The following is a 27,558-nucleotide window of genomic DNA, read 5'->3' as shown; positions in this document are numbered from 1 at the left end:
GAGGCTGCAGTGAGCCTGGGTGTCAGAGCAAGACTCCATCTCAAAAAAAAAAAAAAAAAAGAAAAAAGGTACAGAGGAATGAGAGACTGGAGAGGTTGCAAACTTGATCGCTGGAAAGCAACATCCATGTGAAGAAATGGCATGTGATGAGGCCGACTTGTTTCTGTCCGTTTCACATTTCTGACAGCTCCTGTTGATTTTTGCTATACTATGCTAGTAGTTACATAAAGGTTCAGTCATCCCATCTCTCCTAAAAATAATCCTTGTTCTCCTTTACTGAAAGTTTATCACATGCCAGGGGCTGCCCTCACCGGCCTTGTCACATTTTACCTTTACCTGATGCAGTCGATATCTTTATTACCCCATTTCTTTGATGAGAAAACAGGCTCAGATAGGCAAAGTCACCTCTTTAAGGTCACACAGCATAAATGACAGAGCCCAGCTCTGAGTGACTCCTGCTTTTTGGATAGTCCATCCAAGATATCGTCTTCAAGTACAATTAGATATTTGCATTTGTTTTTGCACCAATAGTAACATGGTTCAACTTCATTCTCTCCTTGGTTTTTACTCAATACATTTAGGAGGTCATTCCATACCTTTATATAACTCTATGTCTTCTATTTTTTTTTTTTCCGGCTACAGAGTATTCTGTTGAACAGGTGTTCTCTAATTATTTGGCCAGTTCCCTATGGAAGGGTATTTAGGTTATTTCCAGACTTTTGCTACTGTAGTAACTACCTTTAAGCTAGTACCTTAGCTCCCTTGCACAAGTCTATCTGTAGAGGAAATTCCTTCTGGGTTAAAAAAAACATAGTGTTGTAAGTTCTGAACAAATTCCCCTCTAAAGAAGCTGTCCCAGCAAGTAGCAGAGGACATTTCCAATTCAGAGAGTGCTCCAAAAAGCCTCTGTTCAGGGCTGGGCACACATGGCTCACGACTCTAATCCCAGCAGTTTGGAAGGCCAAGGAGGGCAGATCACTTGAGGTCAGGAGTTTGAGACCAGCCTGGCCAACATGGCTAAACCCCATCTCTACTAAAAATACAAAAATTAGCCAGGCGTGGTAGCGGACACCTGTAATCCCACCTACCTGGGAAGCTGAGGCAGGAGAATCACTTGAAGCTGGGAGGCAGAGGCTGCAGTGAGCTGAGAACTCGCCACTGCACTCCATCCTGGAGTCTCTGTCTCAGGAAAAAACAAAGCCTCTGATCAGAGGATCCAGGGATGTGGGCAGTTCTAGCCCCACCTGCTGCCCCTCTGGGCCGTAAGCCCACTCCCCCACCCACTTCCCACGGTTCAGGCCACATGGACCCTTTTCTGGTCCTCAAGTGGCCAAGTTGGTTCCCACCTCAGAGCCTTTGAACTTGCAGGCCTTAGCGTAGGATGTTCTTCCCTCCCCGTGGCTCACGCCTTCTCACCTTTCACTCACACAGTTTTATTTATTTTACTGCATCCAGTACCTGAATGGCCTTATGCACTTACTTGCTGATGTTCTGTCCCCTTCACGCCATGAAGGCTGGGAGTTTTCTGTCTTTTCACAAACAGCTGTGTTCCCAGCACCTGGCAGTCACTGAGGACATATCGCTGCCTCCCCTCTCCAATGCCCCGAATCCCTGATCTTGCACCAATTTTCTCCGTAAAATGTATTCCCTTCCAGTATATCTCATTTGCTTATATGTGTTGTCTGACACCCTCACTAGAATGTCAGCTCCAGAAGGGCAAGGATCTTGTTTTGTTAATTGTTTAATTTCAAATGCTTAAAAGGGCATATGGGACGCCGTAGGCACTGGATAAATATCTGTTGGGTGAACAAATGAAAGAATAAGTGAATGAATGAGGACCGTAACCCACCCTCCTGGACTGGCTGGCTGTCCCTCCAGGGAAAAAGGCCAGTTAAAAAGCTGGCCTCCTTCAGGTGAAACCATTTCCGTCCCCTCAGGATGGGCCTGTGGCTCCAGGTGAGGAGCACGCAGTGTGGAGGGCGTGGCTGGCCAGATGTGGGAGGAGTTTGCCACAGGTGAGCAGGTGGCCAGCTTTGGCCCCGCCCCCAGGAGGCCCGTCCCCACCCGGGGGCTTCGCCAGCCCCCTCCTCGGGGGCCCCGCCCCGTCCAGGAGAGCCCGCCCACTCCTCCTGAGGCCCCGCCTCTCCCGGGAGGCTCCGCCGGTGCCTGCCCCAGGATCCCCGCCCCCTCCGTCACTGAGGCCCCGCCCCGTCCATCAGCCGGTCTCAACGCACGCCAGGCTCAGCTCCGACCTTGCAGCGGCGCAGCGCGGGCGGGAGGCGGGGAGGAGCAGCGGGAAGAGCGGAGCGAGGACCGCGTCCGGCGCAGTCTCCAATGAGCAGCGCGGAACCTGCACCCCAGACCCGAGCCTGCTGCGCGCCCCCTCCCACAGCTCACCTGGTGCCAGGTAACAGGTAAGGGCAAGGCACCCTAGACCCCTGGTTTTGGGACCTTTCCAGGCCAGGGTGCCAGGCCAGGCAGGGGTTGGGGGGCGTCTGGGCACCCCTGCCTCGGTGGGAATAGGCATCTCGGTTGAAGGTGGGAGCCTCTCTGGAGCCCTCCCGGAGCCCGCAGCCGCAGCTCCCAGCCCCCATCCCTGCAGCATCCTTTCCGCGCCCGTAGGGCGAATGTTGCCATTTTTTTTTAACCCCCCAGGCGCCGCTGCCTCTTGGAAAATGTGGGAGGTGTTGGAGGATCCTGGGATGGCTGTCGTTCCCCCAGGACGGGGCTGGCGCGCCTTCTGAGGGCTCCCACTGTCCATGTCAGGGCTTCCCAGGGATCCTGAGCACCAGGGCTTTGGCAGAAGCCTGGGGATCTGGCCTGTTCCTGCTGACCTGGGCAAAGCCCTTTTCTCAGTCTCCTCAGCAGGCCAGTGGGCTGCCGCTGCTCCCCGCCATCCACCCTGGCAGTGAGGCCTGTAGGTTCCCAGGGGAGCCTCTTTTATTTCTGGGCCTCTGGAAAAAAAAAAAAAAAGCCTCCTCCCCCGGCCTGACATTAACTGAGACAGCTTTAAGCTGGGCTGACAGGATCCCCGCCTCTGCCCATTCCCCTTTTCCGGATAGTGCAGGGCCAGGTGACAAGAGGAGGCTTGGAGGGAGGGCACCTCGCGCCTCTCTCTGCCTCTCCTAGAGCTGAGAGCACCTGAGACAGCTTCTCAAGTCCCAGAGTGAGGCTGGGCCCCACGTGGGCTGCCGGAGGCTCAGCAGGGATGAAATCAGGATGGACCCACGCAGACCCAGCCCGCTCCTGCCCCAGAGCCAGGGACCCCCACAGTCAGGCCCTCCCACCCAGCGGGCCTCTGTCAGTCAGTGCTTTGCTGCGCAGCGAATGGAATGGGCTTATCTGGGTCTGGGCCCACGCCGGGGTAAAAAGCTCACCATGTCAGGGGTGAACCGAGGCCACTGGGCCACCCAAGTTCTTTGGCCCCTTTTCTTGCAATCCCTGAATAGCCTGGACAGGGGACCCCCGAGTCTCCATCCTGGAGACCCTGGATGTGGGTCTCCATCCTGCCTTCGTCCTTTTTCTGCGTGTCACTTAACCTCTTCTGTCTCCCCAGCTGTAAAAGGAAGCTGATGACCACAGGGTCCTCCCAGGGAAATGGGGAGACCTGGATGCTTTGGGAGGTGCCAGGCACTTAGTAGGGCCCGGTGAAGGGTCTCTGTTGCAGTGTCATAATAACTTTTTTCTATTGTCTCCTGGCCTTCTCTGCAAAGGGTCTCTGTTGCAGCGTCATAATAACTGCTATCTATCATCTTCTGGCCTTCTCTGCAGCTGATGCCTAGAGATACCCCAACCAACGTCTCCTACCCTGGGAAGAAAAGCCTTTGACAAGACCCCTGGTGGGGACAAGGCCACTTGCTTATCTTGTGCCATTCTTTAGTGCGCAGAGTCAGGGCGAGCCACCCCTGTCTTCCTGGGCCTTGTCCGGTTCTGGGTGGGGCCTATTCTGGCCACCACCTTGTCCTTGTCCCTCAGGCCAAGCAGGTCACCCATGTGCTCACAATTTGCCCTCCAGCTCCACCTGGCTGAGCCCAGCGCATCCTCTGAGTCAGGCAGATGGAGAGCGGGGACGGGCCTCTAAGCAGCCTTGGCTGGTGGTCACGCTTCTGCCCAGTAGCTTTAAAAATAACGGAGTAACTGTCCCCACCGAGGACTGTAACCCGACCCGGGGCTGGATTCCACTCTGCTAGGAGCCTGTGGTAGAAGGACTAGTGCTTGGGGGCAGGGACCCAGGTGCTAGCGCTGCTCTGCCCCAGCCTGGTGGATGACCTGAGACAAGCCTCACCCCCTCCCTCTCTGGGCCTCAGTTTCCCCATCTGCAAAATGTGGCTTTGGTAGTCTGCGATATGGGTGTTTGAAATTTTGTTTATTCTGATGAAGATAAATAGGCTTCTGGAGGCGGGGGGCATGACTGGTACCCTGGGCTGTCGGGGGATGGGGAAGGAATTCCCCCAGAGGCTGGGAGTCAGGTTGGGAGAGTCAGCCAAGCCCCTGGGCTGCTGTCCAGGTTTTGAGTCTCTTGCGGACCTGCCTCCTGTTCCACTTCTGAGCCCCAGCCCCTTTCTGGGGACTGAGGGACCCCATGTGCCCACCACGAGGAGAGCAGCAGCTGAGGCGGCTGGCAGCACCTGGTGCAGCCGGCAGTGGCTTGGCTGGGAGGCCTGGAATGGCACCGGGCCAGGAGCTTCCCTCCCTGGGCTCTGACTGGAGCTCACCCACTCGCTTGCTCCCCACGGCCTCTGCATTGCAGCAGACAGGAGCCTGCGTGGGCAGCACAGGCAGGGCTGGGGAGGGAGCCAGGACCTGGGCTGAGAGTGTCCGACCATCCTACCTACTTCCCCTTGCCCTTGACGCTGCTCGGCCCTGACCGTCTTTGGAGGGGCAGCTGCTGACTAAGCAACTGTCATCTCTGCGATGGGCTTCGGTGTGCCTGGAGGTGCGGGGGTGAAAGCAGGGCCCAGGCTTGGGGGTTGTTATATCCCCCCACTCCATTCCCCCTCTGCATCTCAGACCCCTTCTCAGCATCAGTAGGGGTTGTGCCTACCTCCTGGAGAGGCTGTTTTGAAGGGTTGGAGCTATGGAGTTGAGAGTACAGATTTTGGAACTGGACGGCCAGGGTTCACATCCCAGCTTGTGACCCAGCTCTGTGGGTCACCTAGCTCTGTGACCCAGGGCGGGTCACTTAACCTCTCTGTTCCTCAGTTTTCCTAACTGTAAAATGGGGATAATGATAGGACCTACTTCATAGGGCTCTGGTGAGTGCTGATGCATGTAAGTGCCTGGAGCCAATGTCAGCTGGCACCAGCTGCTGTCATTGCCAGCAATTAGCCTCAGCAGTCTTATCACCTCTGCCACACGGCCCAGCCCTCTGCTGGGGACCCTTTTCCTTAGATGAACACTTCCCAGCAGCATTTTCTTTCACTCTGTCACCCAGGCTGGAGTGCAGTGGCACGATCTCGGCTCACCGCAACCTCCACCTCCCAGTTTCAAGTGATTCTTCTGCCTCAGCCTCCTGAGTTGCTGGGGTTACAGGCGTGCACCACCATGCTCGGCTAATTTTTGTATTTTTAGTAGAGACAGGATTTCGCCATGTTGCCCAGGCTGGAATCGAACTCGTGAGCTCAAGCTGTTGCCCATCTCGGCCTCCCAAGAGGCCCAGATGGGATTACAGGTGTGAGCCACCACGCCTGGCCCCTGGTAGCATTTTCTATATTGAATGTTATCTTAGTTTAGGGGTGAAGAACACAGATTCTGGGCTCAGACACCTATGAATCCACATCCCAGCTCTGCTATTCAGAAGCTGTGTAATCTTGGGCAAATTCTTCACTTCTCTGGGCCTCAGTTTCTCCATCTGTTAAGTGGAAGGGATGACAGTGCACATCTCACAAAGTTGCTGTGAGGATTAAATAGGTGGGGCCACCTGGATTTGAAGCACATGGTGCAGGGCAGGGCTCACAGGAAGTGCAGTGTTACATCCCTGTCTGCTTGTAGTTATTAGACAACTGCTTTGTGCCAGGCACGCAGTAGACAGGTGGAGAGGCAGATGCTGGGGTCCTGCACTCACTGACTGCCTCAAGTCCTGGCTTGGGCCCTTGTTGGCTGTATGTCTGGATCAGGTGATTTTGTCTCTCTGTGCCTCACTTTCCCTAACTGTAAACGGGAATATGGAAACCCTGGCCTCGTCGGACTGTGTGAGGTTCCAGTCATGCCACAGTGTGAGCGGTTTGGGCACCTGGGCGCCAGAGCTTCGGGGAGAGGATCTCTCTCAGGATGGCCCCTTCCCAGCCACGACAGTCATCCCTGCTGTCACCCAGCGCCTCACCCCTCCTCTTGGGGGATCTAGAGCTCAGCCCATTTTGCAGATATGACAACAAAAGGCCCAGGGGAGGAAGGACTGGAGCTGAGACAGGAGGTAGCACCCAGGGACACACCCCAGCCCGGTCCTAACCCTACTCTGGACAAGCCCCACTCACAAACTCAGGCCTCCAGGCCCGCTTCCCGGGTGTCCCTGAGGCTCTGGGGGAGTCCTGAGGGACCCAGTGCCGGGAGATGCCTTGGATAAAGCAGACATCAAGATTCAGAAAACCAAAGGGGCCTAGGGCTGGGCACGAGGGCCAACCTGGGCAGGAGGAAAAGATTCTGGAAACTTTCAAGCAGATGCCAAGGTTTCTGGATTGCTGTGTGGCCTGCAAGCCACCCCCACAGCTGTCAAGTTCCCTCTTAGACCAAAATAGTTTATTTGGGGTTGCAGAGATAGAAGGCCTGACGTGGGAGGAGAAAAGTGGACAAACATTTATTAAGCACACACTGTATATGGTTGATTACAATCAGCAGCAATTATGCACCAGGCACTCTGCCCAGAACTGACACATTGAACCTCACACTCACATTTTGCAAATGAGGAAACAGGTTCAGAGAAATGAGTAGTGGTAGTAAAGACAGTGGCTGTTTATTAAACTCTGCTTATCTCAGCTTCGTCCTCACTATGGATGCAAAATCCTCCAGATACTCCCCACCCTCTCTGATCTCATGGGGCCTTGCTGCCTTCCCGAGGGGCACTCCTGCCTTGGGGCTCTGGCACTGTTTCACCTGTGCCAAGTGCTTTTCCCCAGATAGCCACTTGGCAGACTTCCGTACCTCTTTCAAGTCTTGCTCAAGTGTTACCTACCCAGCGAGGTCTTCTCTGGCCCCCTATTTAAAATTGATCTCTGGCCCTGCGCAGTGGCTCACGCTTGTGATCCCAGACTTTGGGATACTGAGGCAGGTGGATCACTTGAGGTCAGGAGTTTGAGAACAGCCTGGCCAACATGGTGAAATCCCGTCTCTACTAAAAAAAATACAAAAAGTTAGCTGGTCATGGTGGTGGGGTACCTGTAGTCCCAGCTACTTGGGGGGCTAAGGCAGGAGAATCGCTTGAACCAGGGAGACGGAGGTTGCGGTGAGCCGGGATCGCACCACTGTACTCCAGCCTGGGCGACAGAGCGAGACTCTGTCTCAAATAAATAAATAAATAAAATAAAATTGATCTCTGTCTTCCCCCACCCCTATCCTATTCACCCTCACCCCATCCTATTTACCCCCCTCTTTTTTCCACCACAACCCTTATCTCTTTTTTTAATTAAAAAAAAATTTTTTTTTTGGAGATAGGATCTTGCTGTCACCAGGGCTGGAGTGCAGTGGCATGATCATAGCTCACTGTGGCCTCGAACTCCCAGGCTGAAGAAGCTATCCTCCCATCTTGGCCTCCCAAGTAGCTTGGACTACAGGAGCATGCTACCACACTCAGTTAATGTTTTTTTTGTTTTTGTTTTTTTTTTTAAAGACAGGGTCTCACCCTGTTGCCCAGGCTGCTTTCCAACTCCTGGCCTCAAGGGATCCTCCAACCTTGGCCTCACAAGACACACATCATTTCCTTATTATCTTTTTTTTTTTTTTTTTTTGAGATGGAGTCTCGCTCTGTCACCCAGCTAAATTTTGTATTTTTAGTAGAGATGGGGGTTTCACCATGTTGGCCAGGCTGGTCTTCAACTCCTGACCTCAGGTGATCCACCTACCTCGGCCTCCCAAAGTGCTGGGATTACAGGCGTGAGCCCATTTCCTTATTATCTGTCTCCTGCATGAGTATGTCATCTCCAGGAGAGCAGGGATCTTTGTTGTTTTTGTTCATGGCAAAGAACAAAGAACAGCACCTGGCCACAGTGGGCACTCAGTAAGTATCCCTTGAATGAGTGGAATCTTCTTAGTACCCCGGGAAGTTGATATTGCCATTTTACAGATGAGAAAACTAAGGTTCAGAGATGTCAAGTGACTTTCTCAAGGTCACACAGCCAGCGAGTGGCAAACCTGAACCCCTTGTGCTGATGTTTGTTGTTGTCCCTACAGGCCTGGCCTCGCCCTGTGGATGATGATGGCCTTGCCCCCGTGAGCTACAACCTGGCCTTCAGCACCCGCCCACCTCCAACCAGCAGGATGCGGCTGTGGAAGGCGGTGGTGGTGACTTTGGCCTTCATGAGTGTGGACATCTGCGTGACCACGGCCATCTATGTCTTCAGCCACCTGGACCGCAGCCTCCTGGAGGACATCCGCCACTTCAACATCTTTGACTCGGTGCTGGATCTCTGGGCAGCCTGCCTGTACCGCAGCTGCCTGCTGCTGGGAGCCACCATTGGTGTGGCCAAGAACAGTGCGCTGGGGCCCCGGCGGCTGCGGGCCTCGTGGCTGGTCATCACCCTCGTGTGCCTCTTCGTGGGCATCTATGCCATGGTGAAGCTGCTGCTCTTCTCAGAGGTGCGCAGGCCCATCCGGGACCCCTGGTTCTGGGCCCTGTTCGTGTGGACGTACATTTCACTCGGCGCATCCTTCCTGCTCTGGTGGCTGCTGTCCACCGTGCGGCCAGGTACCCAGGCCCTGGAGCCAGGGGCGGCCACCGAGGCTGAGGGCTTCCCTGGGAGCGGCCGGCCACCGCCCGAGCAGGCGTCTGGGGCCACGCTGCAGAAGCTGCTCTCCTACACCAAGCCCGACGTGGCCTTCCTCGTGGCCGCCTCCTTCTTCCTCATCGTGGCAGCTCTGGGTAAGTAAGGACCTCGGGGACACGTGACCACCAGAACATCAAATTAGGTGGATATGACTGCCTTAGATTTTAAAAGATTTTATTTATGTGGTTCAGACATCAAATTGATATGAAAAGGAAAACAGGCCAGGCATAGTGGCTCATATCTATAATCCCAGCACTTTGGGAGGCTGAGGTAGGAAGATCACTTGAGCCCAGGAGTTGAAAACCAGCCTGGGCAACATAGCGAGAACCCATTTCTATTTTATTTATTTATTTATTTATTTATTTTATTTATTTATTTTTTCGAAACATAGTCTTGCTCTGTCACCTAGGCTAGAGTGCAGTGGCACAATCTCAGGTCACTGCAACCTCTGCCTCCCAGCTTCAAGTGATTCTCCTGCCTCAGCCTCCCAAGTAGCTGGGACTACAGGCATATGCCACCACGCCCAACTAATTTTTGTATTTTTAGTAGAAACAGGGTTTCGCCATGTTGGCCAGGCTGGTCTTGAACTCCTGACCTCAGGTGATCCACTGGCCTCGGCCTCCCAAAGTGCTGGGATTACAGGCGTGAGCCATGGTGCCTGCCCCATTTCTATTTTATGTAATTTAAAACGAAAAAATAGGCCAGGCGCGGTGGCTCACGCCTGTAATCCCAGCACTTTGGGAGGCCAAGGTGGGAAGATTGCCTGAGCCCAGGAGTTCAAGACCAGCCTGGGCAATATGACAAGACCACATCTCAATTTAAAAAGGAAATAGTAAAAGACAAGAGAAGAAAAAGGAAACTATGAGTTCCACTCCTGTTTTTTTCTTTTTAGACAGGGTCTCACTCTGTTGCCCAGGCTATAGTGCAGTGGCATGATCACAGCTTACGGCAGCTTCAACCTCCCAGGCTCAAGTAATCCCCCCACCTCAGTCTCCCGAATAGCTGGGACTACAGGGGCGTGCACCACACCCAGCTAATTAAAAAAAGAAAAATTTGTAAAGATAGGATCTCACTATGTTGTCCAGGCTGATCTCGAACTCCTGGGCTCAAGTGATCCTCCCACCTTGGCCTCTCAAAGCACTGGGATTACAGGCACAAGCCACAATGCCTGGCTGTGTTTCACTTCTAATTCTACCCTGATCATCCTGCCCAGGGCTAACTGCAGGAAAAGGACCCAGAAACTCCCAGGTGGCCAGGAAAGCACTCTTTCTTACTCAATTCTTGTGCATGTTCCCAGCTTTTCCTTAGGCAGCTACAAGCACATCAAAAGAACATGCGTCACTCCCCCACCTCTCACCCACATTGTTTTATGTTTTGCTCTTTTCACTTAACAATATGTTCTGGAGTTTTTCCAACCAGTACCTCATTGTTTTATTTGGCTTCATAATATTCCATTGTGCGGCTATACCATAGATTATTTAGTTGGTCTCTCATCATTTGACTCTTGGGTTATTTTGAGCCTTTTCCTCTTAACATGAATAATTTTTTTTTTTTTTTGAGATGGAGTCTTGCTCTGTCACCCAGGCTGGAATGCAGTGGTGCGATCTTGGCTCACCGCAACCCCCATCTCCTGGGTTCAAGCGATTCTCCTGCCTCAGCCACCCAAGCAGCTGGGATTACAGGTGCCTGCCACCACTAATTTTTGTATTTTTAGTACAGATGGGGTTTCACCATGTTGGCCAAGCTAGTCTCAAACTCCTGAGTTCAAGCGATCTGCCTGCCTTGGCCTCCCAAAGTTCTGGGATTACAGGCATGAGCCACTGTGCCCGACCTGCATGTCAATAATTCTGTTCATACACATTTCATATGAATGTGGATGGATCTGTAGAATAAATTACTGGAGCTGGGATCATCAGAGAATAGACTAGAAAACATCAGAGTGGGCAGGCGTGGTGGCTCATGCCTGTAATGCCAGCGCTTTGGGAGGCCGAGGCAGGCAGATCACGAAAAAAAAAAAAAACTCTCAGCAGTTTGAGACCAGAAAAAAAAAAAAAAGATATTAATATTTTAGTTCTGTGTGCCTACGTGCAGGTGTGGCCTGGTTTGTAACGTGAAATGTATTTCTGCCTGTGAGTCTGGTCCAAACAGTTTGAAGGCACCACTCAGCAACATGGGTGGGAAGGTGGCACTGCATGGTTGGAGCTCACAGGTTCTGGGGGCAATGAGGCCTGGGCACAAATCCCTGTCCTGCTCCCTACCCAGCCGAGTGGCCCTGCGCAAGTTCTCCAGCTTTTCTGAGCCTCACTTCCCTCCTCTGTGCAACAAGGATTGTTGGAGTCCTTATTTCCTGACATTTTAGATGCTGAAAAGAGCGGGAGAGCTGGGTGCAGTGGCTCATGTCTAATCCCAGCACTTTGGGAGACCAAGGCTACAGGATCACTTGAGCCCAGGAGTTTGAGACCACTCTGGGCAACATAGCAGGACCCTGTCTCTAAAAAAAAATGTTTTTTTAATTAGCTGGTCATGGTGGTACTTGCCTATAGTCCCAGCTACTCAGGAGGCTAAGGTGGGAGGATCCCTTGAGCTCAGGAGTTTGAGTTATAGTGAGCCATGATGACGCCACTGCCCTCCAGCCTGGGCAACAGGGCAAGACCTGTCTCTACCAAAGAAAAAAAAAAATAGGAGAAGGACTAAGTACAGAGCTTGGCTTGTCATGGTAAGTGCTCAGGGTTGTTAGCTATTATGAGTTTTAAAAATTTTAAGCGGGCGCGGTGGCTCGTGCCTGTAATCCCAACACTTTGGGAGGCCGAGGTGGGCAGATCACTTGAGGTCAGGAGTTTGAGACCATCCTGGCCAACATGGTGAAACCCCGTCTCTGCTAAAAGATATATAAATATTAGCCAGGTGCAGTGGCTCATCCCTATAATCCCAGCACTTTGGGAGGCCGAGGCAAGTGGATCACCTGAGGTCAGGAGTTCGAGACCAGCCTGGCAACATGGTGAAACCCCATCTCTACTAAAAATATAAAACTTAGCCAGATGTGTTGGCATACGCCTGTAATTCCAGCTATTTGGGAGGCTGAGGCAGGAGAATCGCTTGAACCTGGGAGGCAGAGGTTGCAGTGAGCCAAGCTCACACAACTGCACTCCAGCCTGGGTGACAAAGTGAGACTCCGTCTCAAAAAACATAAATAATAAAATAGTAAAATAAAAATGTTAACTGACAGAGACAGAGCCTGGAGAGGTGACAATGCAATAACAATGCCAGAATGTTCTGAGAGAGGACAGGCGAACCCAGAGCTGGCCCTGACTCTGCAGCCCTGTCCTCCTACGATCTACCTCTGCCCTCTCAGTCCCATCCCCTCAACATCTGTGTGAGGTTAGGCAAGTTATTTAACCCCTCTAAGTCTTAGCCTCCTCTTCTGTGACATGGGCGTAGTAGTACCTCTCCAATGGGGTTGGAAAGGTCAGTGAATCCACATGGGTGAGACACCTTGGACAGCTCCTGGCACATAGACACCTCCCAGTAATACTAGCAGGTGTGAGGACTGGGATGACCCCTTCCTATTCAATCAGGCAGTTTCTCCTGCTCATGCTGGGCGGCCCAAAAGTCCCCTCCTTAGGAAGCCACCTTAGATTCTGCCAACTGTGGCAACTTTATCTGCACCTCAGTTATAGCTTTTATGACATAAAAATCATGTGTTCAGGCTGGGTGCAGTGGCTCACACCTATAATCCCAGCACTCTGGGGAGCTGAGGCCTGCAGATCACCTGAGGTTAGGAGTTCGAGACTAGCCTGGACAATATGGCAAAACCCCGTCTCAACTAAAACTACAAAAATTAGCTGGGCATGGTGGCAGCCGCCTGTAATCCCAGCTACTCAGAAGGCTGATGCAGGAGGATATCTTGAACCCAGGAGGTGGAGGCTGCAGTGAGCTGGGATTGTGCCACAGCACTCCAGCCTAGGCAACGAAGTGAGACTCCATCTCAAAAAAAAAAAAAAAAAAAAAAAACCCCAAAAAACTATGCATTTATGCTGGGCACAGTGGCTCATGCCTACAATGCCAGTACTTTGGGAGTCTGAGGCAGGAGGATCACTTGAGGCCAGGAGTTCAAGACCAGTCTGGCCAACATAGCAAGACCCTGTTATGTATGCATTCACCCTCCTGCCTCCCCTCCCAGGTCCTGAGCCCCTCAGGGGCAGGGGCCAGGTCTGACTCACCCTGGATCCCAGTAGCTGGCACAGAGACGGGCTCACTGAATGAATAAATGAACAAAAGTATGAATGACTGTCATGCCTGTGCAGACAGATGGTGCCCCATGCCATGACCTTGTTTACCTGACCTGCTGGGGCCCTGCCGTCAGCTGCTGTGTGGTCGGGGAATGCAGACATCCTTAAATACTGCTGAGCAGATTTTCCCAGCTTGCAGGATTGCATCAAGAGTCAGGGCGCAGACTCGAGGCTCAGGCCCCCGACTTCACTGATAACTTTAGGCAAGTTATTAACCTGGCCAACCCTCACTTGACCATTCTGAAGTGAGGGCTTTCTTGGGGTACTGTGAGAAAGAAGTGAGAGGAAGCTTGGTGCCTAGCACAAGTAAATACTTAATCAGTGTTAGGGCCAGGTGCAATGCCATGTACCTGTGACCGCAGCTACTTGGGTGGCCAAGGAGGGAGGGTTGCTTTGGCTTAGGAGTTTGAGACCAACCTGGGCAACATAGCGAGACCCCATCTCAAAAAAGACAATTAGGTACTATGATTATTAATAATTATTTTTCAATCAACAAGCATTCAGCAGTGCCCAGCTTTTCTGTACCCTCAGAATCTTAAAACAAACAAACAAAAACAAAAAACAAAAAACCACCCATTGGGAAATGTTAGTTTTAGGGTTGAGTATCTCTTATTAAATTAAGGTTCTTTAGAGGCCAAGTGCGGCACCTCACACCTATAATCCCAGCACTTTGGAAGGCTGAGGTGGGCAGATCACTTGAGGTCAGGAGTTCAAGACTAGCTTGGCCAACATGGCGAAACTCCGTCTCTACTAAAAATACAAAAATCAGCCGGGCATGGTGGCACAGGCCTGTAATCCCAGCTGCTCAGAAGGCTGAGGCAGGAGAATTGCTTGAACCTGGGAGGTGGAGGTTTCAGTGAGCTGATATCGTGCCACTGCACTCCAGCCTGGGTGACGGAACGAGACTCTGTCTCAAAAAATAAAAAATAGGCCGGGCACGGTGGCTTACACCTGTAATCTCAGCACTTTGGGAGGCCAAGGGGGGCAGATCACCTGAGGTCAGGAGTTCGAGACCAGCCTGACCAACATGGAGAAACCCCGTCTCTACTAAAAATACAAAATTAGCCAGGTGTGGTGGCACATGCCTGTAATCCCAGCTACTCGGGAGGCTGAGGCAGGAGAATTGCTTGAACCCAGGAGGCAGAGGTTGCTGTGAGTGGAGATCGCACTATTGCATCCCAGCCTGGGCAACAAGAGTGAAACTCCGTCTCAAAAAAAATAAAAAAATACATAAAAAACAAATGGAGTCCTTTTTTTTTTTTTTGAGGCAGGGCCTCCCTCTGTCACCCAGGCTGGATGGAGTACAGTGGAGTGATCACAGCTGACTTCAGCCTTGACCTCTCCAGCTCAAGTGATCCTCCCACCTCAGCCTCCCAAAGTGCTGGGATTGCAAGTGTGAGCTACCTTCTGTAGCCTAAGATTCTTTAATATGGATTTCATGGCAAACCAAATGTATAAACTTGGGCAAGTGACTTAATCTCTCTGAGCCTCAGTTTCCTCTTCTGTGGAAAGAATACATTTCCACAAATGGAAGGAATAATTGTACCAAACCTATAGGATTACTGGGTGGCCTTTGAGACTTAAGAAGGTAGGGGAGCAGATATCTGGGGTAAGTGGCTGGGTGCGGTGGCTCACACCTGTAATCCCAGCATTTTGGAAGGCCGAGGCGGGCAGATCACTTGAGGTCAAGAGTTCGAGACCAGCCTGGGCAACATGGTGAAACCCCATCTCTAATAAAAGTATAAAATTTAGGCCAGGCGCGATGGCTCATGCCTGTAATCCCAGCACTTTGGGAGGCCAAGGCAGGTGGATCACGAGGTCAGGAGTTCAAGATCAGCCAGGCCAACATGGTGAAACCCCATCTCTACTAAAAATACAAAAATTAGCCAGGCGCAATGGCAGGCGTCTGTAATCCCAGCTACTCGGGAGGCTGAGGCAGGAGAATCACTTGAACCCAGGTGGCAGAGGTTACAGCGAGCCGAAATCGTGCCAATACACTCCAGCCTGGGCGACGGAGTGCGACTCCGTCTCAAAATATATATATACATATATAAAATTTAGCCAGGTGTGATGGCGGTCACCTGTAATCTCAGCTACTTGGGAGGCTGAGGCATGAGAATCACTTGAACCCAGGAAGTGGAGGTTGCAGTGAGCTGAGATCATGCCACTGCACTCCAGCCTGGGTAACAGACTGAGACTCCATCTCAAAAAAAAAAAAAAAAATGTATGTGGTAAGAGCACTCCAGGCAGAAGGACTAGCCCATGCAAAGGTCCTGAGGCAGGAAGGTGCCCAGTTGTTCAAGAGCAGACACCAGCGGCTCAATCATGCAGGTCCTTGTGGGCTATTGTAAAGACTTTGGCTTTTACCATCTCACTGGATGAGAAGGGGGATTTGGACTGTTTTGAGCCAAGGAGCAACAAGATCTGAAGTTAGTTCCAACAGGATCTTGCCGTCTACTGTGTGGACAGGCTGATGTGAGCAAAGTTGAGAGCAGGCTACTGAGATAGTCCCGGTGAGGTTAATGATTTGGACCAGGGTTGGGGCAGTAGAGGCAGTGAAAGTGGTCAGGTTCTGGAAATGGTCTGAGTATTTGCTGGTGCATTGGAAAGTTTCACGTAATTCTTGTGCAGATTCAGCAAAAGAGTTTGCCGGCATGCTTTGCACAGCCCCTGGTACACAGTAAGGCGATTATTAGTATTGGTGCTTGCTGGAATCAAATATTCCAGAATATTCTGTCACAGCTCACCGTTGCCCTCTTCTTTTCTGTGGGTAAACTGAGGCAGAAACTCAGGCTGGGTGGAACTCTGCAGCCTCGGCTGGAGAACTCATCTGGCCAAGGACTGTGGGGATACAGGCCCTCTAGGCTGCCACCTCATGGTCCCAGCAGAGGGCACCAGAACTGCACAGAAAGTCTTGCTACCCAAGTGTCTGAGCCAGGCCAGACTGTGCTAGCCAGACCTGCCTGGGGTTCATTCACTGACCTTTACTGAGCACCTACTGTATGCCCAGCCCCAAACCTGGCTCTGCTCATGGAAAGAACTTCAGTGGAAACAGGTCCTGGGATGAACAAGGGCCGGGCCTGGCCTGGTGATGCCACTATTTCCTTAAGAGGAGAGTGGACATTCCGGATTATTGTCGGGGGAGTCTTATTTCTGCTGCTATAACAAAATACCGCAGACTGGGTCATTTAGAAACCATAGAAACTGATTTCTTACTGTTCTAGAGGCTGGGAAGTCCCAGATCAAGGTGCCAGCAGGTTTGGTGTCGTGAGGGCCACTCTCTGCTTCCAAGATGGTCCCTCCTTGCTGTGTCTTCTGGAGGGGAAGACTGCTGTGTCCTCACGCTGCAGAAGGTGGAAGGGCGAGAGACAGCAAACCAGGCTCACAAGCCCTTTGGAAAGGGCCCTCATCGCATCCTGGAGAGCTCTGCCCTTGTGACTTAATCACCATCACATTGGCGATTATGTTTCAATATGTAAATTTTGGGAGATGCATTCAGACCACAGGAGGAAGGGAAAAGAAAGAGCCCCCAGGTTGAAAACCAGTTTAGGTTTGAGTCCCAGGCTTTCCCCTTGCTGTGTGACCTGGAGTAAATTTCTCAGCCTCTCTGAGTCTCCCATTCCACCCTAGAATTGTTGTGAAAACACAGTAAGGCAAGCGGGTAAGAAAGCACCCAGCAAGGTGTCAAGTGCCCCACCAGGAGGGGTGGGGTGGCAATTTCCAGCATTGCTTGGAACCAGAATAGCAGCGTCTTCTGAGGTTCCAGAATTTGGACTCTGAACCCATTGAGAAGAATGAAATCAACTTTGGCGTCAATCAGCCACTGATTGCCATGTGGCCTGGACGAGTCATCTAATTCAACTTCACTTTCAGCCGGGTGCTGTGACTCAGGCCTGTAACCCCAGCACTTTGGGAAGCTGAGGTGGGTGGATCGCTTGAGCCCAGGAGTTAGAGACCAGCCTGGGCAACCTAGCGAAACCTCGTCTCTACAAAAAAATACAAAAAATTAGCTAGGCCTGGTGGCGTGTGCCTGTAGTCCCGGCTACTCAGGAGTCTGAGGTGGGAGGATCCACTGAGCCCAGGAGGTTGAGGCTGCACTCCAGCCTGGGCGACAGGAGTGAAACCCTGTCTCAAAAAGTTAAAAAAAAAAAAAAAAAAAAAAAAAGGAAAATATTTTAGAAAAAGAAAAACAAATTAAATTAATTTTTCTCATTTGTGAAATGGGGGTGATCCCAGGGCCTGCTCCAAAGGGAATGAAACAAAGGTCAGGAGCGGTGGCTCATACCTATAATCCCCGTACTTTGGGAGGCCAAGGTAGGAGGATTGCTTCAACCCAGGAGGTTGAGACCAGCTTGGGCAACATAGTGAGACCCCTGTCTCTACAAAAAAAAAAAAAAAAATTAGCCTGGCATGGTGGCACATGCCTGTATTCCCTACTCAGGAGGCTGAGACAGGAGGATCACCTGAGCCCAGGAGTTTGATGCTGCAGTGAGCTATGATTACACCACTGCACTCCAGCCTGGGGGACAGAGCGAGACCCTGTCTCAAAAAACAAGAGAATGAAGCATCCTGCAGGAGCCCTGGTTCGATGCCTGGTAGCCACTATAAATAAAGAAGAACCAGCAGGCTGTGTGGATGCAAGGCTCAGTGCTCCCCTGTTCTCTGAGGAGGGGGGCATTAAGCACCCTGGGGCCCCACGATGGGCAGCAAGAGTTTGCCGAGGGAGGAAAGCCCACCGGTGGAGTGGGCAGAGGGGTTGGTGTGTGGACTTCTGGAGCCTCAGGAGGAAGGGTGCGGGTTCCCCTGGCTGCAGACGTCCCTGAGGCTGCCCTGCCTCCCCCAGGAGAGACCTTCCTGCCCTACTACACGGGCCGCGCCATTGATGGCATCGTCATCCAGAAAAGCATGGATCAGTTCAGCACGGCTGTCGTCATCGTGTGCCTGCTGGCCATTGGCAGGTAGCTGACTCAACCCCCACGCCCTGCCCCGCACACCCCGACCTGCACCAGGGAGGGAAGGGAGGGCCTGTTCCTAAGGAAGACAGGGGCCAGGGAGGCCCTGGAAATGCCCCTGGTGGGCCTGTCCCTCAGCTGGTCACCCTGGGAACCGGCTTCCACACTGTCTTAGAGCACCCTAGAACCACACCCTCTGGTCCCTGAAAAGGGCTTTAGTCCTCAGGGTTCCCTGCTCACCCTCCCTGGCTGTTTTCCAAGTAGGAATCTGGTCCCAAACAGAACCGGCTTTGTCTGAGCTGTTCTGGAAGGGAGAGGGTCTGGCTGGCACATTTGGGTCTCTTGTCCCACAACTGTCCCCTTTGCCCTCACCTTGGGGGGGCTCCCACTGGGAATGAGGGGACCCGGCAGGGATGCCAGCCCTGGAGTGGGGCTGCGGTGGGGCTCCCAGGCCTGCCGGCAGCGGGAGGGGGCAGCCGGGTGTGGTCACTGGTCTGGAAGGACATCGTGCTATAACATCTCTTATCTGCAATTAGCTCATTTGCCGCAGGTATTCGGGGCGGCATTTTTACCCTCATATTTGCCAGACTGAACATTCGCCTTCGAAACTGTCTCTTCCGCTCACTGGTGTCCCAGGAGACAAGCTTCTTTGATGAGAATCGCACAGGTTGGTCCTTCCAGTGCCCTAGGTGTCCTGGGGGCTGGGCCCCACCCCTGTGGGCTTGCCTGGCGCTGAGGAATGAAGTGGGCGTGTGGGTGCTCTCAGCCCTCTGTCTTCTCCTCCTGCTGTTAGTTCAGGCTGGGAACACCCTGGGCTTGGCCTGTGTCCTGGGAGCTGGCTTGCTCACTGAGGTTTTGGTGTGGGCTGCGGCCTCTGTGGGGCCCAGGCCAGGCCACCCGAGGTCCCTGCAGGAGCCAAGGCCTTGCTTTCCATTGCCCCATGGAAACCACCAGGGCCAGGACTACCCACGCCTGTGGCCGGCAGAGACCCTGCTCCCATGGGGGTCAGCGGGTGAGGGCCAGGGGCCACAATGGGAAAGACGATAGAATATCCACCAAGATCCAAGCTCTGAGAGACACCAGCCTGGGTCGAAGCCCTGGTTCCTCCACTCATGAACTTCACCTCTCTGAGCCTCTGTTTTCTTGTCTGTAAAATGGGAACACAGATAGTAGCCACCCCATGGGGTCCTTACACAGCTCTTAGCACAATGTCCAACTTAGGTAAGAAGTGTCTGCGCTTTTCTGCCCGCCACCAGCCAGGTTGTTATTTCCCTAGAAGGGAAGAGGAGTTACCCCCTCTGCCAGTGACAGGGAGGAGACATGGGTTTGAAGTCTGGCTCAGTCACGGACAGGCCGTGTGACTCTACGGGGGCATTCCTGTTCTGAGCCCCAGCCTCCTCCGCTGTACAGCAGGATGTCGTGAAGCTTAAGCAAGATGCTGATGACTGGGATTGGCTCAGAGTAGCCCTCGAGGGGTATCTGCTCTTCTCCCCCACCCCCCAACCCCGCCCACAGGTGGGGAGGCCCAGCTTCCCAGTGTCTGTCTCAGAGGCCCCTTAGCATCCCCCACCGCCACCCCCAAGGCCCGGGTTGCTGTGGTGAGAGCTGAGCCGCGTGTGTTCCAGGGGACCTCATCTCCCGCCTGACCTCGGACACCACCATGGTCAGCGACCTGGTCTCCCAGAACATCAATGTCTTCTTGCGGAACACAGTCAAGGTCACGGGCGTGGTGGTCTTCATGTTCAGCCTCTCATGGCAGCTCTCCTTGGTCACCTTCATGGGCTTCCCCATCATCATGATGGTGTCCAACATCTACGGCAAGTACTACAAGGTAGGCCTGCCCCGTCTCTGCTGGGGACTGTGCGCCCTGGCAGCCCCCAAACATCCCCTTAGGAGGGGCTCAGGGGGCCACTAAGGGCTAGTGAAGGACAGGTCTTGAGGCTGTGTTTGCATTCTTTCATTCATTTCTTCGCTCATTCAATAATTATTGACCACCTGCTATGTCCCAGGCACTGGGATACATCAGTGAAAAAGACAAGGCCCCTGCCTTCCTGGAACTTGTATTCTAGTGTCAGAGACAGATACTAGGCACCAACAGCACAAAGAATGAGAATCCACAATACAGTAAAAGATGGTCAGTGCTAAGGAGAAACAAGAAGTGAGCAGAGGGATTGGGAGCATTGGGTGTAGTTGCAATTTTAAATTGGATTTGCTGGCTGGGCCCAGTGGCTCATGCCTGTAATCCCAGAACTTTGGGAGGCACAGGCAGGAGGACCACTTGAGCCTAGGAGTTCGAGACAAGATTGGACAATATAGCAAAACCCCATCTCTAAAAAAAAAATTTTTTTTTAATTAGCTGGGCTTGGTGGCGCACGCCTGTGGTCCCAGCTACCTGGGATGCTGAGGTGGAGGATCGCCTGAGCCCAGGAGGTCGAGGCTGTAGTGAGCAATGATCGTGCCACTATACTCTAGCCTGGGTGACACAGCAAGACCCTGTCTCTAAAATGAATGAATAAATACAAGTTAAATAGGTCTTGCTGAGAAGGGGACATCTGAACAAGGGTCTGAAGGAGGCGGGCGTCTTGGGAGGCATGTGCTGAGCAGAGGGCGCAGCCAGTGAAAAGGCCCTGGGTTGGAACGTGCCTGGTGTGTATGTGGGGGTGGTGCGGGCCTGCTGTGATGCCATCATGGGCAGGCTGCTGTCCCCTCTGGCCACCCCACGGCACTGCTTCTGCTTCCGAGCTAGGCCCGTGAGCCAGGTTTGACCTCACCCTCCTCCTGCTTCCTGAATGGGCGGGTGCCCCCGAGCCCTAAGGGACAGACAGGCTGGGTTCAGACAGGCAGGGCTGTGACCCTGTGACAGGTACAGGCAACCCCCTCACAGTCACCCAGGCCCACGTGGGGTACTTCTAGAGCAGGGGCTTGGATGCATGACGGCCTCCAGGTGGTGCCAGGTAAGTCATTGTTGCGGCTCCATCGGAGCCTTTGGTGTTGGTGACCTGAGACCAGGGTAGCAAAGGAAGCCGTCTCCCACCCAGCCCCTGGTGAGGCCACTCCCCACAGCCTTCTCCAGCCACACAGGTAGGACCTCTTCCCGAAGTTCCTGGTCACGAGCCTCCCCACTGTCCTCACTGAGATGAGAGAGTAAATCTATTCTTTAGAGTCTGAGCCATTTCCGGCACGCTGCTCCCCACCCCTTGCTTCCGGCCTTCCCACCAGCCCCTGGGATGGAGCAGGAAACCCTGGAGCTCCCCCTCAGCCCCCACCTCTGTGTGCACTGCAGGCCCCGCCTTTTAGTTCAGCTAAGGGAGGCCTCAGGAAGGCTCTATTTGGGTTTTCCACCCCATGCCTGAATGTGTTGTGTGTAGCCAGCGAGTCATCTCCACAAACCACACACACCGCCCATGGCCAAACATGACTCAGGCTCCCTGCATGCTTCCTGCGGCTGGGGCGTGACACATGGTCATGGGACATGCCAGTGCATGCTCCTGTCCTGGCCTTTCAGGCAGCCTTCCTGGCTGGCTTGAGAATCAGCATAGTGACTCCTGCAAAGTGTGAACAGCTCCACCCAGGGGCCTCTTCCAGGACTCTGGTGAACAGCAGCCTGATGGCCGCACACTTGGGACCACTTTTCAGCTCTGCCTGTGGTGACATGCACATGGTGTGGGCAGATTTCACAACCCATGGCCCCTGCAACCATGTAGAACTTGGCTGGGAGTTCTGGAATCTCTTTATCAACCCTCAGGCTCTAACATAATTTATGTTGATGATGTAAATGGTGCCCCTTTAATAGTTGGTGTTTCTTACATAGTGTACAACCTGAACAACCGTCCAAGGCATCCCCTGCTCTTCCAGCACAGGGTCAGGTGTTGAGGCCCCTTTTCTGAAAGGATTACCAAAAACTGTCCAGTCATGAATAGACTCTTTTGAATACTGGGGATGACTTAAGGATCAGCACCCCCCATCCTTCAGGAGCTGAAACCATTGCCCCAAGAGCCTCTCTGGAGTTGACTATCTGAGTGTGTCAAATTGAGCCAGAAGGAGATGGGGGAGAAAGGGCTAGATCTTGTCTTTTTGTCCTAGGAACCTCTTGCATATAGCTGGTGCCAGCGAAGTGTGGAAAAACCCAGAGAGGCCTGGGGGCTCCAGTACATAGTGAGGCTGTTTTGGGGTCTTCTCCTTCTTGTCCCCCTCCTGTCCATAGAGGCTCTCCAAAGAGGTCCAGAATGCCCTGGCCAGAGCAAGCAACACGGCGGAGGAGACCATCAGTGCCATGAAGACTGTCCGGAGCTTCGCCAATGAGGAGGAGGAGGCAGAGGTGTACCTGCGGAAGCTGCAGCAGGTGTACAAGCTGAACAGGAAGGAGGCAGCTGCCTACATGTACTACGTCTGGGGCAGCGGGGTACGTGCCCCTGGCCAGGCAGCTCTGGCTGTGGAGGGATGGGATGCAAAGATGGGGGAAGCCCTCGATCTAGGACATCAGCCCTGCATGTTGGTGTCAAGCTGGTGGAGAATCTTTCTTTCTTTTTTTTTTTTTTTTTTTTTTTTTTTTTGAGACAGAGCCTCACTCTGTCACCCAGGCTGGAGTGCAGTGGCACCATCTCAGCTCACTGCAACCTCCGCCTCCTGGGTTCAAGCGATTCTCCTGCCTCAGCCTCCTGCATAGCTGGGACCACAGGCGCCCGCCACCATGCCTGGCTAATTTTTGTATTTTTGGTAGAGACGGGGGTTTCACTATGTTGGCCAGGCTGGTCTCGAACTCCTGAGCTCAGGTGATCCACCCTCGTCAGCCTCCCAAAGTGCTGGGATTACAGGCGTGAGCCACCGCGCCCTGCTGAGAATCTTTCCCAGAAGCAAGGCTGCCCCTCTCCCAGTCACCTGTCATGGGGTGGCAGGGTGGGAGCTTTCTTTTCCCAGCTGTGGAAACATCCTTGCTGAGGTGGGGAGTCAGCAGGTCTCTAGGCCACTTTCGGGCAGGTCTCATGTCACAGCCACACACACTCCCGACAGTGCCTGGCACACTCCCGGGAGTGAGTCACAGCCTCTCCTTGGAGGATGGGGAGCACTTGGATCATGTCACTGCTACACTGGACACACATGGGAGGTGGACAGGTCAGGGCATAGCTGCGGAGGAATGAGGGTTTGGAGTGAGAGGGAGGAGGGAGCTGGTGGTCTACAGGGGAGCCAGGGGAAAGAGGATATCTGGGACTTCCTGGTGCTGCCACCTCCCAAAAGTATCAGCCAAGGAGGAGAGGAGGGGCTAAGGTCCAGCTCAGCTGGCTGAGCCTCTTAGCAATCTGTCTGCTGGCAGGGGGTGCCTTTGCAGCTTCCACCAAGGCACGGTGGTCCAGACAGCAGCCTAGTTCTGGCTGGGCATGAGGAGGACAGATGGAGTCCCTGACTGGGGTGTGGGCTGCCATGGGTACTCAGACTCCACTCCCTTCCCAGATGCCCCCCAGGCACAGGAGGAAGGCATGGGCGCCCCCATCACAGCCCCTTCTTCATGGAACCCCACTGGGGGAGGAGACAGAGAGCTCACTGTGTGACCTTAGCCAGGGCACTTGCCCTCTCTGAGTCATGCTCTTCCCCATGAGGAGGACGAATAGTTCCCATGTGGCCAAGCTGAGGAGCCTGGGGGTGGCATGTGTGTGCCAGGACCTCACAAAGAAAGCCTTGTTCTGTGGCCAAGCCCACAGCCTGCTCCAGCTGGAGGCCTCTGTAGGGAAATGCTCGGGGCAGGGGAAGGCATGAGTGACAAGCCTTGGAAGACACCCCTGCCAACGGCCGGCATTTCAGTTTGTGGCTGGGTCTGCCCTCACCTCCCCCTGCAGCCTGGGATGGGTCAGGGAATGGGGATGGTGGGGGATCTAAGGTCCCCCCGACCCACATCCCCTCTCCCTCTGCCCCAGCTCACACTGCTGGTGGTCCAGGTCAGCATCCTCTACTACGGGGGCCACCTTGTCATCTCGGGCCAGATGACCAGCGGCAACCTCATCGCCTTCATCATCTACGAGTTTGTCCTGGGAGATTGTATGGAGGTGAGAGGCCAGTGTGTCCGGGGATCCAGAGAGAAGGGAGGGGTTTGGGGAAGAGGGATCTTAATGGGGTGGGGGGGGGGGGGGCTCCAGGGACTCTGACAATGTGGTATTTCTCTCTAAGGTAAGTAGGGGAGACAGCATGATCATATCAAGAATGATAATACTAGTCAGGGCGTGGTGGCTCACGCCTATAATCCCAGAACTTTGGGAGGCGGAGGCGGGTGGATCACTTGAGGTCAGGAGTTCGAGACCAGCCTGGCCAACATGGTGAAACCCCATCTCTACTGAAAACACAAAAATTAGCCAAGCGTGTTGGTGGCTACCTGTAATCCCAGCTACTTGAGAGGAGAATTGCTTGAACCCTGGAGGCAGAGGTTGCAGTGAGCTGAGATCGCACCACTGCACTCCAGCCTGGGTGACAGAGCGAGACTCCATCTCGATAAATAAATAGGCAAGCCGAGTATGGTGGCATGTGCCTGTAATCCCAGGTCCTCAGGAGGCTGAGGCTAGAGAATCACTTGAGCCTGGGAGGTCAAGGCCGCAGTGAGCCGTGATCACGCCACTGCACTCCAGGCTGGATGACAGAGAGAGACCGTGTCTCAAAAAGAAAGAAAGGGCCGGGTGCGGTGGCTCACACCTCAGGAGGCCGAGGCAGGAGAATCGCTTGAACCCGGGAGGCAGAGGTTACAGTGAGCCAAGATCGCGCCACTGCACTCCAGCCTGGGCAACCAAAGCAAAACTCCATCTCAAAAAAAACAAAAGAAAGAAAGAATGATAATACTACCAACAAGTGACAGCAACACCCTTTAGGGACAGAGGTGATTTCAGAAAATGGTCTTAACAGCTCTGTGAGAAATTGAAGTGATGAAAAGAAAACTGAACCTGAGCGGTGGAGTGACTCGTCCACCACATTTGCTTGGGAACGGGGCTCAGGGCCAGCCGGGCCTGACTTCCTCCCAGCCTACTTCCAGTGTAGTGCCTCGGAAATGCAAGGGTGTTTTAGATTGTCTTGATTTTGGTTTCCGCACAAGCAGATCCTGAGACAGAATTGGAGTGCAACGGATTTGTTTGGGAGGTGATCTCAGGAAACGGGGGTGGGAGTGGAAAGTGAGATGTGGAAGGAAGGAAGTCAGCAGAGTGAGTGGTAGAGCCAGTTACCAGTGTGGGCAACTGAGGTGGGATCCTTCTAGCGGACAGGGTAGGACACCAGCACCAGAGTCATCCCATCTGAGGGCCAGGGAGCTGGGGTGTTTACACCCAAGCTGCCATCAGCCATTGCTCAAGGTCAGCCTGGAGTGAGGGTGTTAATTCTGTTGTCTGCCCTGCTCCCACAAAAAAGCCCGCAGCCCGCAGGCAGTAAGAGGTTGGGCCTTTGTGCGCTGCGCTGACAAAGGCTCAAGGATGTTGGTGGGGTGTTCCTAGCATCTGCTACTCAGGCCATTGCATCTGCTGGAGAATCACACCTGCCGTATTATTTGACTCAGCAGTAAATCTGCCCCTAGGAATCCATGCTTCAAGAGTACTCACAGCAGTGGGTGAAGATGTATGTCCAGAGATGTTCAGTGCAGTGTTGTTTATTTATTATCATTACTATTTGAGACAGTCTCACATTGTCACCCAGGCTGGGGTGCAGTGGTGCTTTCATGACTCACTGCAGCCTTGACCTCCTGGACTCAAGTGATCTTCCCACCTTAGCCACTTGAGTAGCTGGGGTTACAGTCACATGCCACCACACCCAGCTAATGTTTTTCTTTTTACTTTTTTTTTTGAGATGGAGTCTTGCTCTGTCACCAAGGCTGGAGTACAGTGGTGCAATCTTGGCTCACTGCAACCCCTGCCTCCCGGGTTCAAGCTATTCTCCTGCCTCATCCTCCCCAGTAGTTGGGACTACAGGCATGCACCACCATGCCCGGCTAATTTTTGTACTTTTAGCAGAGAGGAGGTTTCACCATGTTGGCCAGGCTGATCTCGAACTTCTGACCTCAAATGATCCGCCTGCCTCCGCCTCCCAAAGTGCTGGGATTACAGGCGTGAGCCACTGTGCCCAGCCAGCTCTGGGGTTTTGGGTGTTTACTACCGGCTGTTGCTGTTGTCGTCACAGTAACAGGACACAGATGCTGATATCACCTCCTTATCACCAATGAGGACATTCAGCACCTAAGAGCCTGAACTCAGGAGACAGATGGGCCTGGATTCAAATCCTGGCTCTGCCACTTCTAGGCTCTGTGACCTGGGCCAAGTTACTTGAGCTCTCTGTGCCTGAGATTCCTCATCAGTAAAAAAGGAGATAATGTTAGAACCTACCTCCTAACATACAGAGCATGCTTGGCCAGGCACAGTGGCCCACACCTGTAATCCCAGCACTTTGGGAGGCTGAGGCAGGTGGATTCCTTGAGCTCAGAAGTTCGAGACCAGCCTGGGCAACATGGTGCAACCCCGTTTCTACTGAAAATACAAAAAATTAACTGGGCTTAGTAGTGGCTCATGCCTGTGGTCCCAGCTACTCAGGAGTCTGAGGTTGGAGAATTGCTTGAACCCGGGAGGCAGAAGTTGCAGTGAGCAAGATCACACCACTGCACTCCAGCCTGGGTGACACAGTGAGACCTTCCTCTCAAAAAAAATAAATAGAAAGAGAATACTTAAGAAAATGGGCCGTTATTATGATTTACATTCATATTCTATGTATTTTTACCCAAGGAGAATATATTTATTTATAGTACACATTAAGACCCATTTTGAAAATTGAAATCAAGCCATGTCTGGTGACTCACGCCTGTAATCCCAGCACTTTGGGAGGGTGAGGTGGGCGGATCACTTAAGGTCAGGAGTTTGAGACCAGCCTGGCCAACGTGGTGAAACCCTGTCTCTACTAAAAATATAAATATTAGCTGGGCGTGGTGGCGAGTACCTGTAATCCCAGCTACTCTGGAGGCTGAGGCAGGAGAATCACTTGACTTGAGAGGCGGAGGGTGCAGTGAGCCAAGATTGCACCAATGCACTCCAGCCTGGGCGACAGAGGGAGACTCCATCTTAAAAAAAAAAAAAAAAAAAAGCTATGCTATCGCAATTGAAAGACCAAGGCTGGATTCCCACTGTGCCACACCCCTGCCGGTTCCTTCGCTTCCATCTGCTCCTGTGGGGATGATGGCACCCACTCAGTTGGATGGCCGGTAGCGTGCTGGTGATGCTGCTGTCCTCAGCTCCCCTTACTGTCGTTATCTAATGCACCAGTGGGTGGTCAGGTGGCCTCCTGCATCTCCCCGCCAGAACTCCTTGCTTTCTCTATACCTGCCTCATCCCTCTA

The 27,558-nt window shown here is 53.0% G+C and overlaps 1 protein-coding gene across 13 annotated transcripts in view; it reads left to right on the top strand.

Annotated features, from left to right (window-relative positions):
• The window catches only part of ABCB9 (ATP binding cassette subfamily B member 9), a 47,615-nt gene that overhangs the window by 6,198 nt on the left and 13,859 nt on the right, over positions 1–27,558 (top strand). For 5 of the 13 annotated variants that reach the window (XM_055358298.2, XM_055358293.2, XM_063694453.1 and 2 more), the window contains 8 exons: positions 1,938–2,015; positions 2,220–2,414; positions 8,383–9,070; positions 18,108–18,222; positions 18,753–18,883; positions 19,842–20,047; positions 22,421–22,618; positions 24,126–24,254. In XM_055358298.2, the coding sequence (XP_055214273.1) occupies positions 8,470–9,070; positions 18,108–18,222; positions 18,753–18,883; positions 19,842–20,047; positions 22,421–22,618; positions 24,126–24,254 (1,380 nt within the window). In that variant the 5' untranslated portion in view covers positions 1,938–2,015; positions 2,220–2,414; positions 8,383–8,469. Of the gene's footprint in view, positions 1–1,937; positions 2,415–8,382; positions 9,071–18,107; positions 18,223–18,752; positions 18,884–19,841; positions 20,048–22,420; positions 22,619–24,125; positions 24,255–27,558 lie in introns of all 13 variants that reach the window. The other 8 variants (XM_063694450.1, XM_055358291.2, XM_063694451.1 and 5 more) reach the window with 2 other exon arrangements.

Source organism: Gorilla gorilla, chromosome 10, assembly GCF_029281585.2.
Source record: "Gorilla gorilla gorilla isolate KB3781 chromosome 10, NHGRI_mGorGor1-v2.1_pri, whole genome shotgun sequence".
Lineage (NCBI taxonomy): Eukaryota > Metazoa > Chordata > Mammalia > Primates > Hominidae > Gorilla > Gorilla gorilla.
The sequence above is the reverse complement of the archived record's forward strand: the minus strand, read 5'-3'. Positions and strand labels throughout refer to the sequence as shown.